The sequence below is a fragment of the Macrobrachium rosenbergii genome, chromosome 9 (genome assembly GCF_040412425.1).
Source record: "Macrobrachium rosenbergii isolate ZJJX-2024 chromosome 9, ASM4041242v1, whole genome shotgun sequence".
Lineage (NCBI taxonomy): Eukaryota > Metazoa > Arthropoda > Malacostraca > Decapoda > Palaemonidae > Macrobrachium > Macrobrachium rosenbergii.
In genome coordinates, this window is record NC_089749.1 from 45,210,357 (window position 1) to 45,224,593 (window position 14,237).

Consider the following 14,237-nt stretch of genomic DNA (forward strand, 5'->3'; position numbering starts at 1 on the left):
CTGGTGGCTGAAGTAAGTCAGCTTAGTTTTACCAGACCACTGAGCTGATTAACAGCTAGGGGATGAAATTAGCAAGCATATGGTGAATTAGGATACAAAATCCTTCCCTGGTAATAGAACAGCTGCTGACATTGTGGCATGGGGTAGAGATTGGTCTTAGACTTGGGTGGCAGGGAGATGTGTGGGCTGGAGCAGACACAGGTCAAATTCAAAGCGGAGGAAGAACTACTTATGTTGTAAATAGCTGACCTGGTGGTCATGGAATCAGTTTTTTAATGGCTTTTTAACCAGAAATTCCTGAAAAAGAAAAAGATCTCAGGAATCATTTTCACTGAGGTGAGCAGAAGACGGAGGACTGGAAAAATTTGTAAAGATGAATCCCTTTTCTTCAATATGATGTTCATCAGGAGGCACAGTGCTTCCTTTTATGTTGAGGGTGGAGCCTTTGCCTAGAGGATGAATCATCTAATAGCCTTTTACACTGTCCATTGGCTAATGCTAAGAATGCTGCTGCCATAATTTGTGACATATTTTTGCCATTTTAAGAGGCTGAGGCCTTCCCTGCAGAATGGTCCATACAAGCCCGCTTTACAGAAGACATCGAGGCAGGACCTGGTGAAATGAAAGCTGATGGGTCCTTGGCAATGAACTTTGTTTTCAGGAAAAGGTGATGAGCCTGGGAAGAATACCCTTGGATTCTGTAAAACATCAGCAGCAGTTGGTGTGTCAGTACTGTAATAGAAAGAAACCCTTGTAGGCAGTCATAGCTGCAACCTATGCCTCAAGTTTCCTTTAAAAGTGAGGTGTCCTTGAGTTCAACAGAGATGAACTTGGCTATGAAGAGATTGTAATCATGTTAGGACAACTCATTACCCAGCCACATTTGTGTCTGAAGCTCCTTTTGATGCTTGGAAAGACACTCACTGCTGATACCTGGGCTCAGTGCTTCTTGCAGTACCTGATGAAATCTCTGTGTTTATCTTTTAACAAAACACTGTGGTGAAAAAATTGAACTGACAATCAAGAAGTCAGCCAGTCAGAATTCTTTGCTGCTTGGAGAAGCTCCCAAGTGGGAGAATGTCTTGTAGCCTTACAAAGTGTTCTCTGATACCTTGGTGTCCTTAGATAAAAGGAAACTTTTAGCACAGGGGGCCACTACTGTCAATTAGTTATGCCCAGAAACTCCTTTAAGATGGATTAAATGATTAGTAATGGAATATGACTTAAAGAAAGCACAGGAGATGAAGAATCACTTAAAAAAATATACCCTAGTGTAAGAGTAAACAGAGTTAACAGTGCAACATGCTTACTCAGGTTCATTTGGAGGATTGATACATATTTGTAGGTCCAGATGGCTCCTGCCCAATAGACTACCTTCTGCCAGACAGACAAGACGAATGGTGAACCTGGGAACAGATATTTAGGACTTACATGTTGGGCACATACAGTCACTACCCAACTTACGAATGAGTTACGTTCTGGACGGCCGTTCATATCTTTTTGTTGATGTTTACACTCACGAGTTAACTCAGGAGTCATGGATTATACTATTTTCACTGCATTTTTAAATCAGTATTATAAAGAATTACTGTGGATGCTAGAAAAGTAAAAAGAAGTAAATAAAATTTAGATTCATGCAACATTTAGCATTTTTTCTGTGCTGTGAAAGTTATAAACTTGGAGAGAATTTTGCAGGAACAGCGACTGACATTGGAAGTTCACAAAGTAAACAATGCGCACTACCATCTGTTGACAAAAATACTAAACATTTTCTATGGGGAGAGGAAATATAGAAAAGAGGAATTCATCAGAGAACAAGTTAAATTGGAAAGATAGAAATAAGTAGGAATCTTTTAAAAAATATGAAAAGTATTGTGATCGTGTGAAGAATACATGGCAGTTAATAATGAGAATACTTGGGATAATCAGGGAATGGGTTAAAGGAACAGGTTCTTCTTCTTCCTCGTGTTCTGTTCTTTGCAAAAATTTTTACTAGCAGAATAGGCGTGCAGAACAAAATTTGAACTTTTGGCCCTGTCTGAATATTCGTAACTTGAATATTTTTAAGTAGGGTGGTTACTGTATATGATTATTGGGGTTGTCATGAAACAGGTACATACTATATTGCTACAGGTTGAAAAAGATCCATGCTGCCACAGGTGAAGGACTTACATCAGTTTGATTAAACAGTTTTCAAAGTAAAAGTGACTGAAATTTAATGTAATGCAGGTGGAAACATATTAAAAATTTAAAGTATTCAGAAATTGAAGGATTTAATTTTCCAGTTCTAAGTGGGAACCGTAAATCAATCAAAACCCTTTTTCCTGTACACTTCCACACACCGTCTGACCTGTGTAGGTGTTGGCATAATTTCTAAAGTTTTCGTAGCTTTAGTACTCTCAGATAATTATGAGATTTGAAATGTTATTGCTCTTTACAGGTTCAACATTCCCAAAGGCGAAGCCGCAGTCAGGAATATGGCTGGCGGGGTTCAAGGGCATTATACGTTTAGTCTTCTTACCCTTGTATGGGCACTGGTGGATACGGGAGACTTCTTGCACTGGATTCTTAACTGTTTTGTTTCTATACCTGTCCGTTTTATTTTCGATGGTTATCATGTTTTCATGCAGGCATGATCACAGTCTTTTAGAGGTAAGTTTAACAAGTAGAATTGTTGGTAGACTATTTTCTTCTTGTATATGGATAACTCCTCTCTTTTGGTTGTTTAAGGATTGTCTCTGATTCTCCTATTCAAAAGTAATACTGCATTAATTTTCATTGTATGGCTGTCTTCTTGGGACCTATGACAGGCAAAATTAGATATGTATGTTTAATAGCCTAAACAAAAACCTCAAAATAATGAATGACTTGAAGTGTAGTTAAATGAAATTTAACACAAACTAGTATTCATATTGAATGTGACAATTTTGTTGTGGTAGTCGCTGAATCTTTTTGTTCCAACAAAAATTCAAACCAGAGCCTTTTATGGAGGAGTATCTTTCAGTGTGAGCTGGACATAGTCAATGAACTTTTTTAACAAGGTGGTTATAGGGGTGGATAGGGGAAAACCTCTCACATACCTGCCATCACTAGCACTTTTTCTTTAGCTGTTGCCTGGTGCTGACATCCTGGTTAATGCTCCACACAGGTATTTTACACCTTATCCATGTAATGGGTGCGTTGGTTGCTCTCCCTCTCAGTGGGAGAAGTTTAGTAGAAGGAGTAGGGATAAGGAGCATTTGCCAGTCTCCTCAGGAGGTATTGTTCCTTTGGTAGTCTGCTGTACTGTTCCAGTTCTTTTCTTTCTGCCCCTGCTTTCCTTTACCTTACCTTTTCATATGCCCCTTCTCCCCTGGGGGAGGGGATATGTGGAGAAGTGGTGTCCAGGCTGGGCTCTCCGTAATGATACTTCCATACTTGTACTCTGTTAGCCCCTTATTATTCTACCGATTCTTTTGAAGTTCCAGGTGTAAAGTCATCTGTGGTTAAGTACCTGCAGAAGATAGGACTTTGTTAAACATCCCTGGAAGCCCCCTCTTTTGTTGTGTTTCCCAGCCTCTGAGCTTCAGCTAAGAAGAAGGATTCTGCCCCTACTCTTATGTTGCTGCTGCTACTTCTTCCACTGCCAAGGAGGTTGACCCTTTTGTGGTGGAAGTGCTTTCAGCCAGAGATGCCTGTGTTCCTTCAGCAGCAGCATTGATTACTCTCCCTGCATTCAAGGAGAGCAGCATTTGAGGTAGAAGTGAGAAGAAGCATAAACTTGGTCCTTCCACCCTCTCCTCCTCATTGAGTTTATTCTTCTCCCCCTCTTCTTTATCCTTTCTCCTGCAGGAGGAAGAAGGGGGAAGTCTAAGAAAGCCTCTCACGAGAAGTCCCATAGGGCTTCGATTGAGCACACGTCCCAGTCTCTAGGGGTTGGTAGCTCATTGACACCTACTGGTAACCAATCAGCTGCTAGGTGGACTGGCATGTGTCTCACTGGATCCTTGGTACTTTCATCCTGGCCTGCTGTGTCTTGGACATGAGGATTATTCCCCACTCTTCTAGCTGTATTTCACCAGGAACACACTTGGTTGAGCCAGCATAACTGTTTGCTTAGGACGCCCCAGTCTGGGGATCAGGACCACTCGGCTAGCATGTTTGCTTGTGGCGTTTCTCCTCTTAGTATGAGCTAGCATAGAGATGACCCATTTGCTCACTGCCATGTCACTCCCTGCTCAGCTCTGGTTCACCACTCTCCCCTGTGGTTGTACATGCTTGGCAGTGCACCTGCCCATATTCTTTTACCATCTACTAGTTTGGCCATCACCGATCACAAGAAGCCATAGGGATTGGTTGACTACAGGTTGGAATTTCGCCCAGAGTTTGGGTCTTCCTCAGCTTGTGTGTTGTGCTCAGTAACTTTGGTGCTGATGGGGACAACATGGCCCTTGGAACAGGTGCAGAGACAGACTCATCACCCATACAAGGTAGAGCCATTGTTACCCCAAGTTTGGTGTGTGTGGTCGTTTGGTTTTTTTTCCAGTGATTGGCACCACTAAGTCAAATTTTTCATGTCCACAATCTGAGTGAGAGCTTTAGGCTGTTGGTTTGTCAGATTTCTTGAAGGAAAATTCAAATTCTTGCTTTAGGGAATCTGTTTATTCCTGGGGGCTTTCCTCCTTTAGAACCCCTTCAGCAGTATTGATGGAGTGATCATGTGGCTCTTTGTAAGCCCAGTGATCATGGGAAGTAACCATGGCCCCTTTGTTTTACCTTATTATCAGTTGAGCTCTCTACTAGGTTCACACAGGAAGCGAGGCAGTTGTTCCTAGTGCTGCTTCAGTCATGGCTTGCTTGTGGTGCCTTAGATCAGGTTAACACCTGAAGATCAGAGGGTTACCTGCCATCCAGGAACCAAGCCAGCCACTTCTTTACTACCATGAGAGATGCTCTAGCAGTATCAATCACAGCTCTGTTGACAGTAGCAGTGAAAACGTAGCTACAACATTTCTCTTTTTAAGGAGGAAGCAAGCCTTGAGCCAGGGTAAGGGACTAGGATGATTGCTGGCTTGCGATTATGCAGCTCCCCACCCAGCCTTTGGCTCGCCAATGGCATCAGGATTGCGTCCGCAAGACAGCACACGTACCTATCCACTTGTACCAACGACTAGAATAGCCATCACTGAACATATGGAGTCATGTGAATTGATTGACTGTGGGTCAGAACTCCTTTGTGGATATGGGTGTTCTATGACCTGGATGCTTCAGCCAATATGGCTATACTGAGTGTGTGACACGTTTACATGAACAGGCACCAAAGCAACTGGTATGAACATCAGGAATTACCACCACTTTCTGCAGCATAACGGTTTACCAGTCCAAAGCTTTAAGCTTTAGGCTGGCAAATAGCCCTATGCATTTTAGCAAGAGCATCCACCTTACTTGCAGTTTGGATCAGTTTTGAGTGGTGTATGCATACTGTGTTACCTAGTCACATGGTTTGTTCTAACATACTCAGAGGCACAGTTACTTAAGAACAGAAATCACATTCTCTCCTTTTGTCACAGTGTGGGGATCATGAAACTGGGAGAATTGAGTTTTATCCTCAGGCAGCAGTACTTGCCTCTCTCTCCAGGCTGATTTCCTTGTGGAGCCCTCATGGGTTAATAGTCATTTGACTCTGTCCATAAGGGTTTTCAGCTGAAGATTTAAAGAAAGAAAGTGAAGACTTTTAGTCTTTGTCTTTGTGGGGAAAGGTGATTCAGGCTCTCAGAATCACCAGTGATCAACCTGTTTGCCACACAACTAATAGGGTACTCTTGTTTTGTTGTCTGGTGCCATTTACCTTGATAACCTTGGAGGAAGCTTTCCAGCCCCCTTCAACATTTTGAACTACACACACACACACACACACACACACACACTCTCTCTCTCTCTCTCTCTCTCTCTCTCTCCAGTGGTCAACTGCATGTTGATCACTCTGGGACTTAGACACCCTGATAGCTCCTTGTGGATCTCATGCAGAGTGTTTTTTCCCATCAGTTGGTTCTTTGCAATCTCCCAGAGATTCCCTGTGGCCCACTCTCCAATACAGGGGAAGTGGACCATCTTCTTTGTGTAAAAAGAGGACTCTCTCTGATTATAATTTCCATTCAGTAGATCATGCACCTCATTTGTTGTGGGCTTCCTGGAACCAGACCTCCAGAATGAGGACATAGGTCTCCTGGTTGTGGCTGAGCTGTCTCTTGCCAGTTAGTAGCCCAGATAAGTCTTGCACTCCTGGGGCTTCAGCTTCCAGGGAGGGATGTGACTCTTGCCCTCCACAGCCTACTAGGACTCTGTTGAGCCCTTGAGACCAGCCTCAAACTTAGACAACTTGTGGAACTGTTGTTCCTCGATGAAGGGTATTAGCCAGTATCCTGGCTTTCTTGTCTGGTACTCAAAATGTTGGAATTGTTCTATGCTTGTTCATTCCTGGGCTTGTGGTAAAACTGAAGAATCATCAGTCTGACAGGAGACAAGCTTTTTTCCCTTTTTGGACGAGAGGCTCCTTTCCTGGTGTGAGCCCTATATGCTACTGAGTAGCACCCAACTTCTTACACCAAGAGTGTTGACACCTCAAGAGGTAGGTGTTTAGAAACATCCCTCTCTGTGGCTTTGTGATATATCAGATGAATTTACATTACTGACAGTAATCAGTTGGCATTTTTTAGTAACTTTTTGGTTCACAGATGATGAGGGTGGGTGTTTGTAACATCACCACCTTTACCTCATCCTGCCCAAGAGATTTCACCCACAGGTTTCCAAACACTTTGTTTGGGATCTGTGTTGGCTGCTCAGTAGGTTATGTAAGCATCCAGCTCCTTTAGGACAGAAAAGCTTCATACCTGAGGTACTTGGAGAATGCGAGGTTGTGGTCAAACAGTAGAGTAACTGGCTTCTATCCGGTCTTCCCTTTTACTCCCTTTGCAGAGCAGCATTTTGACCTGAGCTTGTCCTGGGCTGGGCATAGATGTAGGTGGCTCCACATTTGAGTAATCAGTCTTGGAGCTTTGGCGATTAAGATGTAACTCCCTTGGCTCTTTCTTTTAATGAGGTGTGGGCCTGATTGTAGATCTATATTCTGATCACAATATATAGCTGCCTTCCAACTTGTGCAACTCCTATGGGATAGCACTGAAAGTTTTCCTAGCCTAACCCACCATTCATGTTGTTCTTCTTTTATTCTGTAATCCAGCTTACGACTGCAAAAACCACAAAACAGACTTACAACCCAAAATTACCAACCTAACCTTCGGAGAGCTCTCTCTGCCACATCACACTCTATTCAACACTCCCGCTTGCATTTGTTTACATTTTCTCCCTCCCGCCATTTGTTGTCCTATGACGTCACTTCCTATGATGTCACAACACAAACAGATACTTTTAAACGTAAAGAATGTTTTGCTATAAAAACATCTTATAAAATTAAATGTGCTTTTTATACATTTCGTAATGCCTATACCATTTCACTTATGTATAAAATAAAAATAAAATAATAATGATTAAACTTCTAAAACTAACATAAAATCATCTTCTTCATCCACCAATTGCCAGTATGTTTTGTCCGAGAGAAAGATTTATTGACCCAGTCATTCTACTCAGAGGTCAGATGGTCTGGATCGCCAAGCACTTCTTGTAGATGACCCTTTCCAACTACCCCAATAGGATGATTTCAGCAAGGAGGTAGCAATCCCCCCTGTTGGCTGGAAAAAGGTGGATGGCCTACAGTGAAGTTCTTGGTAAAGACATAGAAGGAAGTGAAGGTGTTGTGCCCTCCATGACAGTTCTTCCATTAGTTGGGCTTATCTTTAGAAATTGTGGGGGTTATGGCTGGACATGAGAGCAGAGCCTTATTAATGGTTGTTCCTTTCTGGAGACAAGTCCCCACTTGTGTCACGGTCATTGGACTTCAGATTGTACAGCTACAACTCTGAGAATTTCCAGACTGTGGATGACAAGATGGGGTCAGTGATTTGGAAGTAAGCGATTGAGAAGGTGAAGGACAGATTTCTATGGTTCTACAATCATCTTTCTGGGGCCCTGAAGGCAACTGGTGGATGGAGAGATTACTAACCTTAGCCTGGTAGGTAAGTTTGTTTAGCAGAACCCCATCAGGATGAAGACTGTGGAGTTGGGGACTTCCAGGCCTCCTTAGATTTAAAGTATGCTACTTTTATGTCCCCATCCACCCGTTCCCCATCAAGGAGGTATCTTCTCTGCTCCTGGAAAGAGAGAGTTTTTAAGAACTGTATTCTATATTTTGCTCTTTCTTTCTCCACAGGATGTTTAGGATAAAAATACTTAAAAATATGATCTCTTACTGGCTCAAGAAAGTTAGTCTTAGAGCATATAGTAGTATGTATAGATGGCAGTTCAGCTCATGTTCAGGTTCTAGTGTAATGAATCAAAGTTTTCTCAGCATCCTATGTTTGCAGGTGTAACCTTGATGTCAGTGCACTTTTATTGGCAGATGCTTGGAGATATCAAACAACTTTGCTAGCTTGTACCTTAGAAATGTATCATATAAATGATGTGAGGATATTTGTAAGGACCATTGGTAGCAGTTGGACAGGTAATGTCTGTACCATTTGAGGACTTAGGTGACTCTTTATCCAAATTTCCATTTAAAGAACTCTTCATCTGAATTTTCATCTTAAAGGACTTTATTTAGGTTTTCATTTTTGGCATACCTAAGGACCTAGGCTTCCAGGGTCATTATAAGAGTTTTCCTATTTGCTAGGAGCCTTCCATACATATTCATTCAATCCTGATTCCCAGGAGCACTCTATTGGTCCTACATATTACATTCAGTCAGTTCTAGAGATTCAGTGGCTCAGTTTTTTGGCTTAGGTAACAAGAATCAATTTGATAATGAGCTCACCCAGTTAGGGGAATATTTATCTTGTTAAAATAATACAATGTGACTTTATGAAAACAAAAATAATGAAACATTTATTTATCAAGTAATTTATTACTTTACCCCACATATTGAGTGCAGATACTGTTCAACCATATTTTGATGTAGAGAAAAAAAAAAGGTTGCAGGTAATTGAGATGGATTATCGTCAGTAATATAAGGTGACCTAACAAGACCACTCCCATAGTCACATTTGTAGGTTTCCATTGTGTCTATTGCTAATGTGCTAATATTGTAACCTGTCTGGGAATGTTGACTATTTCCAAAGAGTTACAGTGTGAAAGAAGACTTTTATAGAATAATAGTTTTTGGCTATGAAATATAAAAATAAAGACAATTTAAATTGTTAGTAACTTATAAAGCCTCAGCTAGTGGGTGTCAAGAGGTTAGGGTATGCATAATAGTATATTTTTTGGTATATTTTACATTTTTATTTATGACAGTTTAAATACACTGAGCATGATCATACATTGAGTTGAAAGTGTTGGATCCATGTGTATTTGGTTCTGAATTTAGTGGGTGTGCTTTATCTTGTGAAGTATCACATATACATACATTTGTGTTTGCCAGTTGGAGATTATCAAGGCAGGCGTGATAGCAAACAAGGCAAATTCTTAATTGGTGCTGTATGGAAAAAAAGGATTAAATGCTTTTGAAATACAGTATACAGATTTTGCCATGAGTTTCATTCTTATAATGAATGAATTCATAATGGTTTCATTAAGAAATGACTGCATGTTGTTTTGTACTTCTTTTCAGAATGTCCCAGCATCAGAAGTGTATCTACCCGGAGTTGCTCTTCTTATTTTGAGTGTAATCCACTCTCAAATTGTCTGTACAAGAAATAGTGGCATATTCTCATCACCAAATAAAAGCAGGCCAATGGGGATGAGGCAGAGTAGGAAAATTAGATTAGTACGAAGGAGTAGCTCATTATCAGGGAGAGGTCGGTAGTTTTTGTTCTTTACAGATCTTTGTAGGAATATTTGTTTATTGTGTCATGTACCATATTGTCTGACGTCATTGATTGTTGTTTTAGTATATATGCAGTTGATAACATTCTATATTTTTGGTTTATTATGTGTAAACGCTACTAAAAATGCTGAAAACCAATATGGTAAGATTATAGATTGCATTTCATATCTTGACTTGTGGTTAAAGCAAACTAATATGTCTAGATGGAAGATTTCCTTTTGTGTCTGGACACGTATTAAACTTGACAAATACGTCATGATCATGGATTGTATTTTATATCTTATGGTTAATTCAAGTATTGGTAGTCAGCAATAAGTGGGTTGGGCAGTTAATAGTATACAGTCCATTAGATAGTATGTATTCATTAGGTGTTGCAAGTAATGTAAATAGAAAGAAAAGCCCCTAAAATTGAAATGACCACTGAGTTAAATTTGTAGATTCCTTTCCATGTTTTATGTAGAGTGCATGTAAATTTTATACCCCCAATGTGTTATGACTTCATGAGGGACTTGTTATTGCTGTTTCCTATTCTTTAATAATATGGTAGAATCTCATGAAAACCAAAATATTTGGGTGACTATACTTGTATGAATAGTTTTTGATTAATGATAAAGTGATAATTGTATACAAAAGATCCTGTTGGACATATATCTTGTTCTTTTGCAGGCAAATGTATATTTTGTAATAATGGCCAACCACCAGATAAATCCAGACAGCATAATAGTAGCACCTCGAAGAAGCACTTAACCGTGCTGAAGAATAAACCCTCTCTCAAAATGTTCAGGTATTTTGTCAGCTAAGTTATTATGATAAGAATTTTTATCAGGTCCTGAAATATATTTCAGGTTTTCTCATGCAGGTATTGGTGACAAGATACTGTACTAATCTAACTTAGAGACTTTATTCTGCTTGCTGAGAAGGTTACATGTTAAGGGAAAGTAAAAAAAAAATAACACTGTTGATGCTAACAACAAATTCAAGTGGTTTGTTCATAATTCATAGAGATTTAAACTGACAAGTAAATGGTTATGTAAGAGTTTTTCTTTATTCCTAGTACAGTACTTTTATTTTTATTTTTGGTGGATTCAGGTAAACGATGAAGGAGTATAGTTTGGTATTGTGGCTTTATATTATAAAACCAGTTTTTTTTTGTAATCACATATGTTTGAAGTAGCGTATCTTACTTACAGACCTTTTACATTTTATTAAAATAAGTTTTGGCATATTTTGATGATAACGATAAAGGAATATAGTTTGCTATTGTGGCTTTATAATATAAAACCAGTTTTTTTGTAATCGTGTTTGAAGTAGCATATCTTACTTATGGACCTTTTATTTTATTATAAACACATTTTGGCTGTTTTGATGATTTTTGTACATAAGTTCTCCTTCAGATGATAACATTTGACATTATAATTTTGACATCATATGCCTTTCAGTTAAATGCAGGTAATTTTTTCCTGTACCAAGAGTTACTGAGATCAGTATACTGTACTATACTTTTCACTCTGAAAGCATCTCTCAGAGAAAAAAGAAAAAATGTTCTCTCAATCTCCTGTCTTATTTGGAGAAATGCATGTTATTGTGAGTCTCTTGATCTCATTTCTTATTCATAGAAATGTATGTAAATGTGTTTGTTTTGATTATCATACTTTCTAAAGTACATTTTGATAATTTTGATATTTTAATTTTATTTGGTCTTATTTTGGAGATTGTATTTCAGAAATATTTACCAAACATTCATCTAGCTATAACTTTACTGATGAGGCAATGAAAAATTTTGACAGTTATACCTGTTTGGGTTGATAGACTGTCCTCTTTCTACCTCCTAACTTGTAGGTAGCTAGAGTGAGTTTGTAGTTTTCCAATTTTTATTTAATTTGCTGCAATTGTGAGAGGATCTCTTTGCAGAGTAGTACCATTTGAAGGAGTTCCACACATTGTTAATGACAATGTCATCATCTGTGGAGCAAAGGATTGCTCAGATAGACTCTCCAGTTTAAAGTATGATGGCCACACTCACTGTGAAGATAGTATAAGATCAGATGTAAGGGGTGTGAATTTTTTGGGTATGGAGAAAAGGAAACTTCTGATTAAACCTAAGAAGAAATTGAGTCAAGATAGGAAGAGAGAATGCAAAATCAAAGAATATTAATGCTGGTGTAGGTGAAGGTAGGATAACTGAGGATCTTCTACTCATTAACCCTTCTCCATCTGTCCTTCTTGATGCTATTCCTTTGACTCCTAACAGCAGTGTCCTCCTGATTCCCGTGGTGTTTAAGTTACATTAACTGTGAGGTATAGATATTCATAAGAAAATAGATTTGGAAATGGCTAATATGATGAAAGAAATTTTGAAGATGTCCAAGATTACACTCCCCTTCATGAAGTGCTGACTGTTTTGCATTCCCCATCAAGTTTGAATGTGGAAGAGCTCTTTGATGGTCCAGTAGATTCCTCAAGATCTTTACACATAGAATTAAACATTAGTGGTGGTGTAGATTTGAGAGATGAGTCAATCAAGGCTACTAAGGGTTGAGAGGGAAAGACAAATTGATCTCTGAAAAACAGGTCGGGTAAAATTAAAATCTCGTGATATTTGAAATTTGCCCTTGCATTTGGAAATAGCAGTCCCAAACATAACTATGAGAACTGATAAATGGGCTCAGTTACTTTCTGGCAAGCTGGAAGTGTTTGTGCTTAGGTTCAGGTATGGTAATCATGTTAGGGAGGAGGTACAATTTGCATGCTAATTTGTTGATACTGAGTTGGTCCCTTTTTATTAACATACAACAGCAGTATATTTGCCTGTAAAAAGCACTAAATATATTAGAACTGTTGTTGTTAATTTGGATGAAAATGAGCCTGCTCAGTCTAATTTTTTGACAGATGAGAAGGTTATATACACTTGCTTAACTGTTTGTGTACAGGTAGGGCAGTAGTGCTTCTTTCTCTCACATTGTTCATTGCCCAGTTTTGCCCTTTTCATCTGTTTCACCTGTTTTTCATCGAAAGGTACTGCAGTTGGAACATTAATAATTCTTTTTCCATGCCTTGACATTCAGGTTTTTCTTGTTCAACCAAGTCATTTACTAAGGAAGTGGAAGACCCTTCAACTACATTTTATTCAGAGATTGACAAGATTATTGGACTCTTTTGGCTTTGAAACTGCTAGCACAGCCATGTATTCCTGAGGCAGACTGTAATTGTTCTTGTCTGTATGTAGACAACTCATTAAGCACTGTAATGAATTTTACCCATAACCAAATTTAGAAACTGCTGAAGAAGAAAACAGATCTACTTTCCAATTAGATTTTATGGAGCTGCCTGTAAAGAAACAGTCCTTAGTGATGGCCAGGTCATTTTTGGCTAGACTTAAATCCACCAGTTTGTTTTTGGAAGTGTAGTAGCACAAACCTTAAGCCTTGTTTTTCCTCCATTTTTAAGTCAAACAAGGCCCAGTACAGTCAAACAAGGCCCAGTACAGTCTGACCTCTTTAATCCGGCACCTTTGGGACCAGGCCACTGTGAGACCACAGAAAATGCCAGCTGATAGAAATCACCCATAAAAACCCCCTATGTAAACAAAATCTGGCAGCTCATTCAACATATGTATTACTGTGTTATCAAAAGTAGAACAAAGCTTATGAATAATCATTGTCATTTGTTAGGTTTAGTTCCTTATGAAAATTCTGACCTGCTCCACAAGCATCTCCCCAGAAATGCTTACACCTCTGCTATGTTGGAACGTAAACCACTTTATAAGCGAAACTGTCGAATTCTTATCTATTGGTCCCTTTCAGTGTTTTCCAGCACTTCAGACTTTTCTGACTTTCGTTTTCAATTTTTAACACTTGTTTTATGTACTGTATGCAGTTATATTTCATGCATTATTGTCATGGTTTTTATCGTATGTAACTTATGAACATAGCGATCAGACTTCATTTGCATTCTTAAAATCATCAGCTGACTACATATTACTAACTTCATTACAGCCATTAGTTGCTAAATGAAATGCATTTTAGAGATTAGTTTTTTATGTAAATTATCAAAGCTGAGTTTAAAAATGCAGCTTACCTTATTATAAATGCAGAAAATTATTGAAGTAAAGGTGTGATTTCACCAGCATTGGATTTTGCTTTTGCCTCTTCCAAAAAGTTTTGTGGCCTGCACATTATTCATTTCTTCAGCCACAGCTACAACCATAAATTTAGTGGCATACTTTCATAACGCTCCTCTCCAGTGCATGAAGGATGAATAAAGATTTATTATTATTTTTGTTTTTTTTTTGGATTTATTATTACTTTTTTTATTTGGAGGT

At 38.9% G+C, this 14,237-nt stretch overlaps 1 protein-coding gene across 3 annotated transcripts in view; it reads left to right on the plus strand.

Annotated features, from left to right (window-relative positions):
* phtf (putative homeodomain transcription factor) overlaps positions 1 to 14,237 on the plus strand; it is a 134,707-nt gene that overhangs the window by 54,121 nt on the left and 66,349 nt on the right. For all 3 annotated transcript variants that reach the window (XM_067109026.1, XM_067109025.1, XM_067109024.1), the window contains 3 exons: positions 2,441 to 2,652; positions 9,701 to 9,887; positions 10,583 to 10,700. In XM_067109026.1, coding sequence (XP_066965127.1) covers positions 2,441 to 2,652; positions 9,701 to 9,887; positions 10,583 to 10,700 — 517 coding nt within the window. The remainder of the gene's footprint in view (positions 1 to 2,440; positions 2,653 to 9,700; positions 9,888 to 10,582; positions 10,701 to 14,237) is intronic.